The sequence below is a fragment of the Myotis brandtii genome, unplaced genomic scaffold (genome assembly GCF_000412655.1).
Source record: "Myotis brandtii unplaced genomic scaffold, ASM41265v1 scaffold192, whole genome shotgun sequence".
In the NCBI taxonomy this organism is placed as follows: domain Eukaryota; kingdom Metazoa; phylum Chordata; class Mammalia; order Chiroptera; family Vespertilionidae; genus Myotis; species Myotis brandtii.
Window position 1 is genome coordinate 614,888 of NW_005357159.1, and position 13,977 is coordinate 628,864.

General features: G+C 38.2%; 1 protein-coding gene across 2 annotated transcripts in view; it reads left to right on the top strand.

Annotated features, from left to right (window-relative positions):
• The window catches only part of SLC10A7 (solute carrier family 10, member 7), a 195,732-nt gene that overhangs the window by 613 nt on the left and 181,142 nt on the right, over positions 1 to 13,977 (top strand). For both annotated transcript variants that reach the window (XM_005864859.2, XM_005864860.2), the window contains exons 2-3: positions 5,632 to 5,714; positions 11,252 to 11,388. In XM_005864859.2, coding sequence (XP_005864921.1) covers positions 5,632 to 5,714; positions 11,252 to 11,388 — 220 coding nt within the window. The remainder of the gene's footprint in view (positions 1 to 5,631; positions 5,715 to 11,251; positions 11,389 to 13,977) is intronic.

Sequence of the window (13,977 nt, forward strand, 5' to 3'; positions counted from 1 at the left end):
TTGGCTGACGTTTCCGTTGGCCGACCCCAGAGGGGATCTGTCGTGCACAACGGGGCCAGCGACTTTGAACGCGGGCTCCCTTTCCCGCGGACGGACAGTGAGTCTCCTTGGTGCCCAGGAGTGAGGGGACCGAGACTGGGATGAAACTTCTTCTCTCCCCTGCCGAGCAGCACCCTGTCCCGCGGATGCTGGGGTGCCCGCAGTTCCTGGCCTGTCTCGGAGTGGGCACCATGACCTGGTCCATTTCCAACCCTCCCCCCTTAAAAAAAAAGTAGGGGGAGAGAAAGAGGCAGGGGCACCCCTTCCTCCTGCAGCCCCGGCTTTGCGGCTGTGGGTCTCTGTGCTGTGTGTGTTTTGGCGAGGAAATGTGGGCGGGCCGAGCCACACTCGGACCCCGAAGAGTGGGAGCCTTGTAGTGCGGGGAGAGGCATGGGTGGCCGCGGCTGGAGACATCATTAGCCTTTTATGCCCCTTAACCGCCCCCCTCCCCCAGCCCATCATGTCCTACTTTTCATAAGCATGCATTGAATTCCTTCAGTGTACTGTCTTTTTGACCTTGTTTGCCAGTTTCCAGGCTCATTGACCGGTTTAATACATCAGTTATGACTACAACAGGGACAGATAGGAGAGAAGTGGGCGCAGGCGATCTTTCTATGGTCGGAAGTGCTCTGGAGCATATTTGGAGTTATTTGCTCCTTGTTAAACCATGATGGGGGGGGGGGGGTAACATGATCTCTCAGGAGGACCGTGGTTCCTTCTACCCTCTCCCTTCCGTACCTCCACTGAGAAGTCGCTTCAGGGAACATTGAAAAGGAAGGACTTGAACAAAGATTGGGGGCATTAACACTTTTTTTTTACGTTAGAAATGCCGGTTCCCATTTTCACTAGTCCTCATGCCATCAATCTAGGATAATTCATTTCTTTTGTTTAATTTCCAAAGAGTAGAATGTGAAGCGCTCAAAGGGATCTTTAAAGTATTTTAAGCCAACAGGCTTCTTTCGCAGTTGAAGACCCAGAGGCCTGAGATCAGGTGACCTACCCTAGGATGAGTGAGCTAGGGAAGTGGAAGGACTGGAGACCAGGACTCCCCCTTATTTCATACCAGTTGCAAAATCGATACACATTTTCTTGATGAACAATCATTACAAATGCATAACCGTTATAAAGAAGGAGCTCTCTGGAATAAAGACATTTTCTGTGCCCTGATTTTTAGCCCCAAGGAGCAGACCAGAATCCACTAGTATTAGATAACAGTTAAACTTCTAGGGTTTCTTTGATAGCTGTCCATGTGTGAAAGTTACTTTCTCTAAAACCAGAAGTTAAGCAAACAATTATATAGGCTGTCAGGCTAAGTTCTTGTTACTTCTGTTGAACTTCTGATTGACCTCAAAACCTCTTAAATAAAAATAAACCTCCAAATATTGACAAGGAACACTTTCACTCCACTGGTTAATCCAACAAAAATCTAGGAACAAGGAAAGGAACGGTTGCTGAAAATGTTTCTGTCCTATTCTGCTCTTTAGAATGGTCCAAAGCACCTCTTTTTGCTTCTAACTTTTAGTCAGAGTTTCCATGTATGGGCTCAGTACATTGATGAACAATTTTCAGAACACTTTTCTAGATATTATTTTAAATGGGAAAAGTTTTTATAGTCTTCAACTTAAGATGCTCACTTCACTTTTACCTGGATCACTACCTTAATGATTACACTCTTTTGTTTTTAATCCTTACCCAAGCATATGTTTATTTATTTTTAAAATGATTTTAGAGTGAGAGGAAGGGAGAGAGAGAGAAACATCAATGTGAGAGAAACATCAATCGGTTGCCTCCCGTACATGTGCGACTGGGATCAAACTGCAACCTCAGATATGTACCCTGACCAGAAATCAAATCCACCATCCTCTGGTGTTTGGGACCATCCACTGGTGTATTAGCCACCCAGCTAGGGCTACACTCTTTATTTTTAAGTGTAAGTCTTCTACACTTCAAGTGTCACAACTATGATCTGACCTCCCTTTAAAAAAATCTTCAGCCCGGCTGGTGTGGTTCAGTGGTTGAACGTGAACCCATGAACCTGGAGGTCACATGCCCTGGTTGCAGGCTCGATCCCCAGTAGAGGACATCAGGAGGCAGCCCAGCAATGATTCTCTCTCACTATTGATGTTTCTATCTCCCTCTCCCTCTATCTTCCTCTCTCTGAAGTCAATAAAAACATATTAAAAATATTTTAAAAAATCTTTATGGCCAATTAGTGAGTTTTGAAATGGCAGGAAATTCATAGATGTGGGAACCCTAAAATTAGAGAAGTTGAATGACTTTCCAAATGAGAAAAAGCATACTAGGTACTAGCCTTGATAATTTAATTCTTAGTTCACAGTTCTTTTTACTCACTTACCTTTTACTTTTCAATAAATAGAAGAAGTGTGGAAATAAAGAGCCACAGTAGATGTAAATGTATATAGATGCTGAGGTATTGTTAATCGGTTCATTGAGACCCAGGGAAACTCTGAGCTGTGCAACCTTAGCGTTTAATCAAGTTCAACACGGTGTTATTCATTCTTGGGAAGAGAAAGGTTTACTTCTTTGGAAGTACAGAGTAACTTTCTCATTTCTACCTGCATCTTAACTTAAATGATTTCCATTAATAATACATAAACCCTAAAAAGGAAACTGCTTCATTAATTTTCAGCTAAAAGAACATAACCAGAAACATGCTATAAGCCTAAGTACATTGGCACAAATATCTTAGATCAGGTTTAGAAGTAAAATTTACTTTGAAGATGAGTAGATTTTATGAAATAACTAGAGGCCCAGTGCATGAAATTCGTGCACGGGTAGGGTCCCTAGCGGCTGCCAACTGGGGCCTCCCTTTCCCTGGCTGCCTGCCACCTCTGCTGGCTGGGGTGGGGCCAGCTGGGGAGGACAGGCTGCGGGAAGTTGGCCAGCCAGTCCCACCCCCTGGTTGAATTCCCAGTCGAACTCTCAGTCAAGGGGACAATTTGCATATTAGGCTTTTATTATATAGGATAATAGTTCCTTTCATTTTTTAAGCATTCCAAATAGTTTTCTCTCCCTTTTCACCCCTAACCCCCATTAAAAAGTGTGAGTTCTGGAGCCCCCAATTGCTTCATCTTTAAAATTTTTCTTTTGATTTTACTAACTCATTTTCACTGATAAAGAATTTGTTTTTGCTTTTGTTTAAAGGAAAAGTTAAAATTTACATTTCCACTTTAGCTCTATAGCCATCTTAAGATCTGGATCTGGTTATTCTGGTGACATAGAAGATATACTCATTACCTTGGAGAGGGCCAGGTATCATTTTTAAATGGTAGTTTCATCTCTCACTTCTGTGCAAATATTTACCAAGTTTTTAATGCAGCCCTGGGAGACTTCCAGTTCCGCATTCAAAAGTTGAGCTGTCTATTGGCATCTCAGTGATCATGTCTCAGAGGGGTCTTAGGTTTCTCCAAGTCAGAACAATTCTCTCCTTTCCTTTTTAAAAGATATTTTGTAGGTAGCCCTGGAATACCCTCCCCATGTCTTTTCACAGTTTCGAGTTATTTAGAGATGCATCTAATAAAAGAAAACACACAGTATAACCCGTCTCCACCATTTAAAACATTGAAAGTCAAGAATCATTCCGCTGAATTACACCAATTAGTTAACAGTTATCATGTGTATTTATGTATGTGTATGTGAACTGTGGGAAGAGTTCTTTAAAAACTTGGTTGTTGTCTAACTAAGGTAGATGCGTTAGCTGCCCCAGAGAACCATGCAATGGAAGCAGATGCCATGTGTTGGCTCTGGAGGTGGCTCTCACTTGCGACCACATTGCTAACTCTGACCCATCTTACATGGACATTCTGGAGGCACCACTGTGGGCAGAACCTCAGTTGACAAGAATAAGGTCTGATAAAAAAAACAGGAGATTGGAGGAAAATAAAAATGCTATTGGTTTTTTTTTTAAATGGTACTTAAAATTCCTGGGAAGCATCTACTTTCAAAACAAGCCAGACTCCTTGACTTTAAAATCTGCTTCTGAATCACCTTTCTCAGTTGTTGAGGAAATGTTATTTCTAAGTGTGAGCTGCTGAAACAGATTCACTCATGGGCATAACAATAATGTACCTCCTTTCAAGTTTGTGAACAGCCTTTACTGCCCTGGTCTGTAATGCCATTAGCACTTACCTTCTCCCTTTTGTTTCCTTGTCTCAGATCTCAGCAAAATGATTTGTGTGAATGCCAGGTACATAAAAGAATTTATGACATTGTTTGAGGAGATCTTTGTTCCTTTTATTCACTGATGTACTACATTTACCTAAAATATAGTAGTTGCTCAATAAATATTTGTTGACTGAATGAATGGTGATTTTTCCTGAGCTTGGAGCTGAACAACATCTGTAAGTGTATGGTGGAGAGTTACAGGGAACAGAGGAGCCATGAATGCGGTCTGCCTCCAGCACGGTCCTGTTGTTTTGCTTAAAGGGTGTATTAGTTTCTTAGCGTTGCCACAGCAAATTACCACAAATAGGGTGGCTTAAAACAACAAATTGATTTTCTCACAGTTCTGGAGGCTAAGGTCTGATCAAGATGTTGGCAGGGCCATGCTTCCACCGAAGGCTGTAGGGCAGACTCTTTCCTTGCTTCTAGCTTGTGGTGGTTGCCGGCAAACAGTGTCCCTTGGTAATATAAACTCTAGTCTCTGCCTCTGTCTTCACATGGCCATCTTCCCCTCTTTTTATAAGAACACCAGTCACTGGAAAAGGGCCCACCCTAATCGGATGAGACCTCATTTTAATTTGATTATATCTGCAAAGACCCTGTTTCCAAATAAGGTTCTGGAAGGACACAAATTTTTGGAGGGATGTTACTCAGCTCAGCACAAGAGGGTTGCATAGAATGTCAAATACGAGATAATCTCAGATTTTAAACTGTTGGTATAAAGTTTAGGGTTGCCCCTTATAGTACTCACAATGTTAATGCGTCTGGGATGATGCCAGCCTAACTTCAGAGAGGAATTTTCTGGAGGGCAGAGATCAGGCCTATGTGGTTCACTACAGTATGCCCAGGGCCAAGCACAATTTCTTAATAATTACAATGTTAACAACACATTGTTAAGTACTCTATTACTCTGTATTATCTCAATCACATAGTAAGTGCTCAATAAATATTTATAGATTGGATACTCTTGGGGAGAACTGAATATATGCATGAATGCAAGCTTTTATTTCTGGTATCCTAGAATAAATAAAATAATCTCGCTGAAGATAATGTAACTTTTTCCATTGAGAAATTCTCTCCTTTGATTTGGGGACTGATACTGTGGTAGATATCATTAGGACCTATGTTGAAGGATGTTGACTATCTGCTCTCTTATGTGAGAGCAGTTTATTTTTATTCTTCTGGTCCAAGGATACTGTGCTGAGCTGGATAGCCATGATCCTTGCCTTCTGGAAACTTCTCTCTGGAATTAGATGGCATCACAGCAAATGCTCAACTCCATCAGGACAGTAACATACCAGGGTCAACACTAAGAAATGAAGTACCATTTGTCCTCCTCCACTGGATTTGTCTTTCATACTGGAAGACTGGAAATTCTTATCTAACAGTACCTAATTTCTCTCTCTTTAGGACCACTGAAGCCAGAAATAACTGTCTCCTACATTGCTGTTGCAACAATATTCTTTAACAGTGGACTATCATTAAAAACAGAGGTACTGTCACCAATGGGGCACATAAAAGCAGGGAGAAAAATTCAGTTTGTACTTAATACTTTAAATTTTCAGATCCTTTTGTAAAGCTGTGTGTAGCTGTAGTCTGACGGCTTAACAGAAGGTAACTTGGACTTCAGCACTGGACTTGTGTTTTGTACGTACGTATTCCACAAACCTTATAGTCAAGCAGCATGGAACCTGAAGATGTGGCTATAATGAGTGTGTTTTTAATATGGAAGCTGAAGTGATGCATCTCCTTCAGGTCTTCCTCAGATTATGGTGGTAACTATAATGGTGCCTACTGTGGCTCCTTTAAGCTGTAGATGTTTATTTGGGCTTCCATACTTTGTGGATCATCTTTTGTTCCTAGGACTGATGATGTACGAGTGATGCTTGTTAAAACTTTTTAACTAATTTGTATTTTTACAGATGTATATTCTTTGCTAGTGCTGTATAGTTATTAAATGTTAATAGATGTCTTGAGGAAATATTTGTACTTTTTCATACTAAATCTCACTTTATCATGAAGACATACAGGTAATGTTATTTATTGATCCAGGTGTCACTGAATATGGGATTCCTTGGAATTAAATATCCAGACATTTTTATGCCCGAGATAGGAATGAGTAGAATATATGATTCCCTTTTGACTTATAATGGAGAAAAAATAGGAGAAAATACCCATTTGCTTTTGAAGAAATTACATAGAGTTTTAAAAGTCATCATTCTAAGCTGCTTAGTCTTACATAGACAGGTTAATTTTACTGTGTAAGAAGGCTTTTTTTTTAAGGAAATGATTTTAAAACATACAATTCTGTTTGTGCATCATATCTTGTCTTTACTTCAAGTATCTTTCTTTTAAGTGTGATTTGAATAAAGATCAAATTTACTTACCTCTTTTTTGATCGTCCTAGTAGCAACATAGAAAAAAAAATATGATTTTACTAAATTTAGGTATTCTGTAGTTAGCAGGTTGGATAAATCTTTCCATTGGGGTCATTTGGGATATAGATGGGATCCATGTGTAGTGTCTACGACAGATGAAGTGTGTCTCAAGAATGCTAAATATCCTCACTGATTACTGGTCTTCTGAAAATAGCTGACATGGATGGGATTTCCTAAATATGTCAAATTCCAGTTTTTGTAAATTATATTGATAAGAAAGGACTGTGATTAGTACTTAAAGGTCATAGGCTTTACCTGTCAACACCAGAGTTCTATTGGTCCTCAAATGGGGGACAGAATTTACCACTGCTGTGCTGCTGATCTAATCTTCCTTGGAGGTCTTCCTGCTGGCCTTGGTTAATGCTCTTTGTGAAGCAGCTGCCTCACCCAAGTCCTCTACTTGGGAGGTTGCTCTAACTACGCCCCCTGGTGGCTTCTTAATGGCTACAACTGTTGCTTATGCCATGGGAAATCTGGCAAGAGACTTGATTTCTCCCCTTAGCTTCTTGCTTAATGCTGTTCTGTAAAGCAGCCAACTTTGTGGGATGCAGAAATTGAAGAAGGAATGTCACAGTTATCAGCACTTCTCTAAGGACCAAATTCTTCTGTAAGCACCTAGGAAACCTTCAGAGTCATCCAACTAATTTGGATCTAATGATGAGATATGCCTGGATCCCTGGCCTTTCTTATGTATCTAAGAAGCCATCAGAACCATTTCCTCCACGAAAGACCCTTTTGAATTGAATACAACATTAAGTCATTTTCAAGATCCATTTAACTTAAGATGGCCTAGATTGCATCTTTGTGTAATGTTAAGCCATCTCTAAGCCCTGCTAATTTCTTGGGCAATAAAAGGTAGCAATCTTGTTATTTGTTTTCTAGTTAATAATCTTAAATTAATTTCAATTGGGACTATTTTTGTATCCTATTAGGTCTTAGAATTGTGCATTTTTGCACACAGAAGACGGCGAGTTATTATTGACTTGAATTTATTTGAAAGCATTTATTGTGGTCCCGTTCGAGTTTGATTCATATTGAACATTACTCATACATTGATGTAATGATGTGTATTCTAAAGTTTGTTTTGCTCATTTATTAAAATTATAAAGAGCTCTGTGTTAACACTTCATGCTAAAAAGATTTAATGCTAAATCTTCAGTTTTTTTAACTGTTGATTTCTAGTTTTTGAAATATGTGTTGAAATGGTTTCTGAAATATTATTATACTGAAATGTAATAATGTCACTTTTGAGATTTATTTTATATATAGCTAACTTCAAACCTGCAGTTTCAGAGGATTTGTCACTTAACAGACCATGGCAGGACCAATTTATTTAAACAAATAACCTATCAAGTGCCTATCACTACAACACACCATGCTTGGCACAGGGATAGAAACAAAGATGAGCAGGATTTTAAGGTGTTACTTGCTTTTTCTTTTCCAGTGTTACCTTATTTTCTCTATACTGTTGTATGAAGATCTAGAAAACCTATAATACTAGGTTTTTGTGACAGTCTTGAAAATCTTTCGTAGGAAACACTTCATGTCTGTTATTTCCCTGTTGTTAAGAGGCCCCAACACGGTAGGCTCTTGTGATTGATTTTGATGAGTTCTTACTGGTCCATTATTCTGATGTGATATCAATTGTTTCTAATTGTCATTTATTAGGTCATGCAGTAGTCTCTAACTGCATTTTATTTTTCATAACTCTTTTCTGATTATAGAAGTGGTATTTCCCTATTGTAGAAAGATTAGAAAGAGCAAAAATAACTGTTCTAACATTTGTGTGCTTTTGTACTTTTTTCTTAAACATATTTTACTTATAGAATGTTTTAAAAATAAAATATATTTTTAAAATTATATATATGTATATAGGTATATGCAATTTTTCATGTAATTTAATACTGTTATTTAATTTTTCTTCACTTATACATTGAAAAATAAAATAATTTACATTTTGTTTACTTTTATGTACATAAATCAAAAGGTACAAAAGTATATATGATGAAAAGTCGTCCTTACACCCCTTTACCAGCTATCTATCCATTTCTCTTCTCTGAAGATAACAGTTTCTGTGTGTCTTTCCAGAGCTATTCTATGCAAAACATACATATCTGTATCCATCCCTTTAAACTATTATTTTATGCTGTTTGCCACCTTACCTTATTTAACTCAGAAACATATCTTGGAGATTATTTTATTTTATATCAACATATAAAGAACTCCCTGTTTCTTTGTGTATGCTGAAAAGTATTCTATTTTATGAATGTGTCACGTTACATTTTCCTGGTCCCCTATTGATGGACATTTAGGTAATTACCATGTTTTGCTGTTATAAACACTCTGCAAAGGACACTAAAAACATGTCATTTCCCACATTTTGGAGTATAGGTGAAGGGCTAATTCCTGGAAGTGGAATTTATAGGTCAAAATGATATATGCAGTTTAAGTTGTGATAGATTCTCCAAGTACCTAGCATGGTGGCAGGTGCTCAGTAAGTATTTGTCGAATGAAGAAATGAGTTGCCAGGTTGCTGTCCACAGGTTGTGCCAGTTTATATGCTGATTAAGTAGGGAGAGACCCTGTGCTCTTACATCCTTATATACAGTTTTAACATGGTTTAGAATAGCTCTTAACACTGTTTAACTCTTACCTTATATGGTTATTCTTCCATTGTTGGACATTTAAGTTGTTTCCAGATTTTACCATAATGGATAATGCTGTGAGGATCAATTCTGTGTATAAATGCTTATAACCATTTTTTATATTGTTGGGATAAATGCCTAGATATAAAATTTTGGGATCTAAGAATATAAATTGTATTATAGTCCCTGATATATATCCCCAATTTACTTTTTAGAAAAGTTACACTATTTTATATTTCTATGAGAAGCATATGCAAATGCCTTAATTACTGCATTGTGGCTAATCATTTTATTACAATTTAAACAATTGAAAACACTCATATGTATTTGGTATTTATTGAATGCCTCTGAGTATATCTGTGTGAGATTTGGTTTCATGACTGCTGAGGATTCTGGGTACTGCTGGTGCTTAGGTGTCTCTGAGGTGAAACTTCTGATTCAGAGCAAGGATGGCTCCTTTTCTCTTAGCTCTGATCCATGGACCTGGTATGGCTTCTGGTCTGTCCAGTGTTTCCCTACATTATTCCGGATTACCGGAAGTTCATTAAATACCATTAAAGGACATCTTGTGGCCAAAATGGAACTGCTGTGTGCCTTCACACAGGGAGATAAATAGTGGGAGCATCCGAGTAAGATCCTAGAGGTGGTGGTCAGTGAATGAGTCTGCACTGACCTACTGTTTATTAAACGATTAACTCCAGCTCATGCCTCTGAGGCTGAGGCTCTTTTGAAAGTCTTGCTTGAACTGGGGGTTGTGGGGACATTATTATTACAGTGACTCTCTGGCAACTTTGAATGTGCTTTAATGAGTGCCCGAATGTTATATGTCAGTTTTCTACTACTTTCTGAATGTGTTTTATTTCCACTGAAAAACCACACAACTCAAAGAAATTCAAATGCAAACACTTGTTAGTATATATTTAAACCTCAAATTTAACTGAGTACCTTTTAGTTGTGAGACTCATAACATGTGCCTGGCTTGTCCTGTTTGATGGGAATTTTCTCCCTCCCTGGCAGTAGGATGACACAGGCACAGGTTTATTGGGTTTGATTCCGAGCTTCACTGTGTAGTAGCTCTCAACCTCAAGTTCCTCATCAGTAAAACAGGAAAAATAACATCCACCTAATGGTGTTGATGTGAGGATTGAATGAGATGACATACATAAAGTGGCAAGCTCAGAGAATGGCATATAATTACTATTCAGTAAATGTTAACAAAGAAATTGAGTGAGTCAATTTTGTGGAAACAGCCGTTTTTAATTATAGAATGTTGTTGGGGGGAACATTTTTAAAAATTATGATCTGTGTGTAGATTTAGTAACATTTTGCCAAATTGAGGCCTTTCTAGGTCTGATATAATGACCAGAGGTTAATTATCATATAAAATTGTGATAGATTCTACTAAAATTTTAAATAAGATTTATTTTTTTTCAATGTTTAAACATACATGTTTGTTACAGTGTCAACAGTTCTCAAATGTACCAGTAGTTAGCTTAGTCCTGGTCCAGAATTTCACAAATCTGAATTATTGTGATATATTGTATATTGGAAAGCAATTAGAATATTTCAGAAATTTTACATAAAAATTATAATCTTCATGAATAACTTCATAACCATCATCAACTTTTTCTTAAAGTTTGTCTCTTATGCAATAACTTTTCTCTTAAAATTTGTCTCTTAATACTTATGCATAATCTCATATGCATAGGTAAAAAAATTTAGCTATGAAATAACTCCAAATTGATGTATGTAGCCAGACTTATTGTGCTGATCAATTTACAATATATATAAATATTGAATCATCATGTTATACACCTGAAACTAATATAATGTTATATATCAATTATATCTCAATTAAAAAAACAATTTATGTGATGTTATTTTAGTACCAACCTATCTTCAGAAATAGTTTTCTTAATTTTTTTTATCTTGTGTCCTTTTTTGCAGGAGCTGACCAGTGCTTTGGTGCATATACGACTGCATCTTTTCATTCAGATCTTTACACTTGCATTCTTCCCAGCAGCAATATGGCTTTTTCTTCAGCTTTTATCAATCACACCGATCAATGAATGGCTTTTGAAAGGGTATGTTTAAATATTTTGAAGAGTTACTTTTTAATTAATTAATTAATTTTTAAATTGTTGACACTATTACAGATGCCTTCCCCCCATGTTTGCCTCTGTCCACCCAGCCCCACTCTTCTGCCTTCACTACATTGTTGTCTGTGTTCATGGGCTATGCATTTATGTTCTTGGAGGGTCCACTTTTAATGGGACATCTCTAGTGACATTATTTCCATAGCAGCTTATGTGTGATATCTTATAAGAAAATAAAAACACTTTTAACATTATTATCCTTCAACTTAAGGTTTTAGGAATTTAAAAGAGTTGTGGGAATTTAAAAGAGTTGTGTTTCTGGGAATTTAAAAGAGTTGTTTTGGGAGAAAACTGGGAGGGACTAGAGGATGTAAGATCTGTATGTATGAAAAAAGATAGGCTGTCAATTGGTGCTTTAACTTTTGTGATTTATCTTACCAAATGTACAGAGATAATGGCTTTAAAAATATATAGAAAAGAAAAACATATACAGGGGACAAACATTTATTTTTTTACCTGTTCTGTTTTATGTTTGATTGGGTAGTTGATTTAACAATAGATTTTTATTAGAATCGTTTCTTCCATTAAAAATATTGTCATGTTTATTTAAAGGATTTGATGATTTAAAAAAAATTATTTGAATTGGTTTAGAACTGACCTTATGTTAGCATCCTATATAATAAAGAGCTAATATGCAAATGGTTGTCATTCCCTTGCGCTGGGGCTGGGGGACCTGAGGCCAGGCTGGGGGACCTGAGGCTGCACCCCCCGCCCGGCGGGGTTTGAGGGGGGTGGGGCCGGCTGGGTCTGGGTCTCACGTGATTTCAAGGCTCGTGTGGGTGGGCGGGGACTTGACTCTGGGTCCTGCGACGTGCCCCAGACTCTGACAGGAGGGAGATTTTCATATACATTTTACTAATTTTCTTTCATCTCTGACACTTCTATTATAGCAAATGGGCAAATAGCAATATTCAAATATTTCCTCTAAGTAATTCCCTTTTAATGTGCATGAATTTCATGCACCGGACCACTAGTCATGGTATAATAGCTAAAATACTGAACTTAAAGGCCGAAGATTGCATTCTGACCCTGTCCCTAACTTGCTAGGTGACTTTGAGGCATTTAATAGTTTTGAACCTCAGTTTCCCAGTTCATAAAATGAAGATAATTATGCTTTTACTGCCTGCTTTAACAGCAATATCAGGGAAATCACTTATTTAACTCCTGCTATGTACCAGGAATTATTATAAGTATTGGAAAACCAACACTGAACAAAATGGGCCAAGAGTGAGTTTTGCACGTTGAAGAGACTGGATGTGATTGTCAGTAAACAAGTAAATAGATGATTAAGATAGAAGTAAGTGATGCAAAGTAAAGCACTATGATATCCTTAAGTGGTTGGGTGCACAGGCTGGTGATTAATTTAAATTGTAGAGTTCATGGGACAGAGTGTTCTAGGCAAAGGAAACAGAATGTTCAAAGGCTCCAAGGCAGGAATAACCCTGGTGCGTTTGAGGGTCAGGAAAGTGACCATGGTGGCCAGAGCCTGCTGACATGGAGAGGAATACTATGACTTGGGGTTGGAAAGGTGGGCAGAAACCAGTCACTCAGCATTGTGGGCCATGGTAATGCATTCAGAGTTTATTCTGAGCAGTACAGAAAACCACCAGAGGGAATTAAATGAGAAAGTGGTGTTGTCTGATTTATATTTGCAAATGATTCTCCTGGCTAGTCTGTGGAAAATAATAGATAATAGAAGGGCCTGAGAGAAAGCTAGGAGACCAGCTGGGAGGCTAGCATGGTATAGCAGCGCAGTAGGGAGAAATTGATGTGTAAAGGATATATTTTAAAATTGGAGTTCTCAGAACCCATGGATGGATAGGATATGGAGAGAGGAGGACAGGAAGGAATCAAGGATGACTTCTAGATTTTGGGTATGAGCCACTGGGTAATTGATGACATCCTTTACTTAGCTGGAGAGAAGTAGAACAAGAGGGTTGTTTTGGCCAGGTTGAGTTTGAGAGAGTGAACATAAAATTTTGCTGAAAAGCATAAAATGTCACAGAAATATAATGACCTCATTTTAGAACAACAATGTACGAGGTGGGCAAAAGTAGGTTTGCAGTTGTCATACAAATAACACAATAATTAATAAATAATAATACAACAATAAGCTCTGTTTCACATACTCATAACTGAAAACCTACTTTTGCCCACCTCTGTATAATGCATATTAACCGATAGATATCAAGTATCTGCACTCAAGAAATAGGAAGATATTAACTCAGTTTGCTTGTATTAAAGGAACTTCCAATTTAGTTCATGAGTAGGGTATATATATATATCCTATCTAATAATAGACAAACATGGTAATTGACCGTACCTTCGCTACGCCTCCCATTGGCTAATCAGTGTGATATGCAAATTAACCGCCAACAAAGATGGCGGCTAATTTGCGTACTGCAGATAGGGCGGGACAGCGTCATCCCGCCTGCCCTGCTGCCATCTGGGCCTGCTATCTGCGACCTGGGGCGGCGGGCATCCGTGTGCGACCCGACCCGGGGCGGCTGGGCAGTG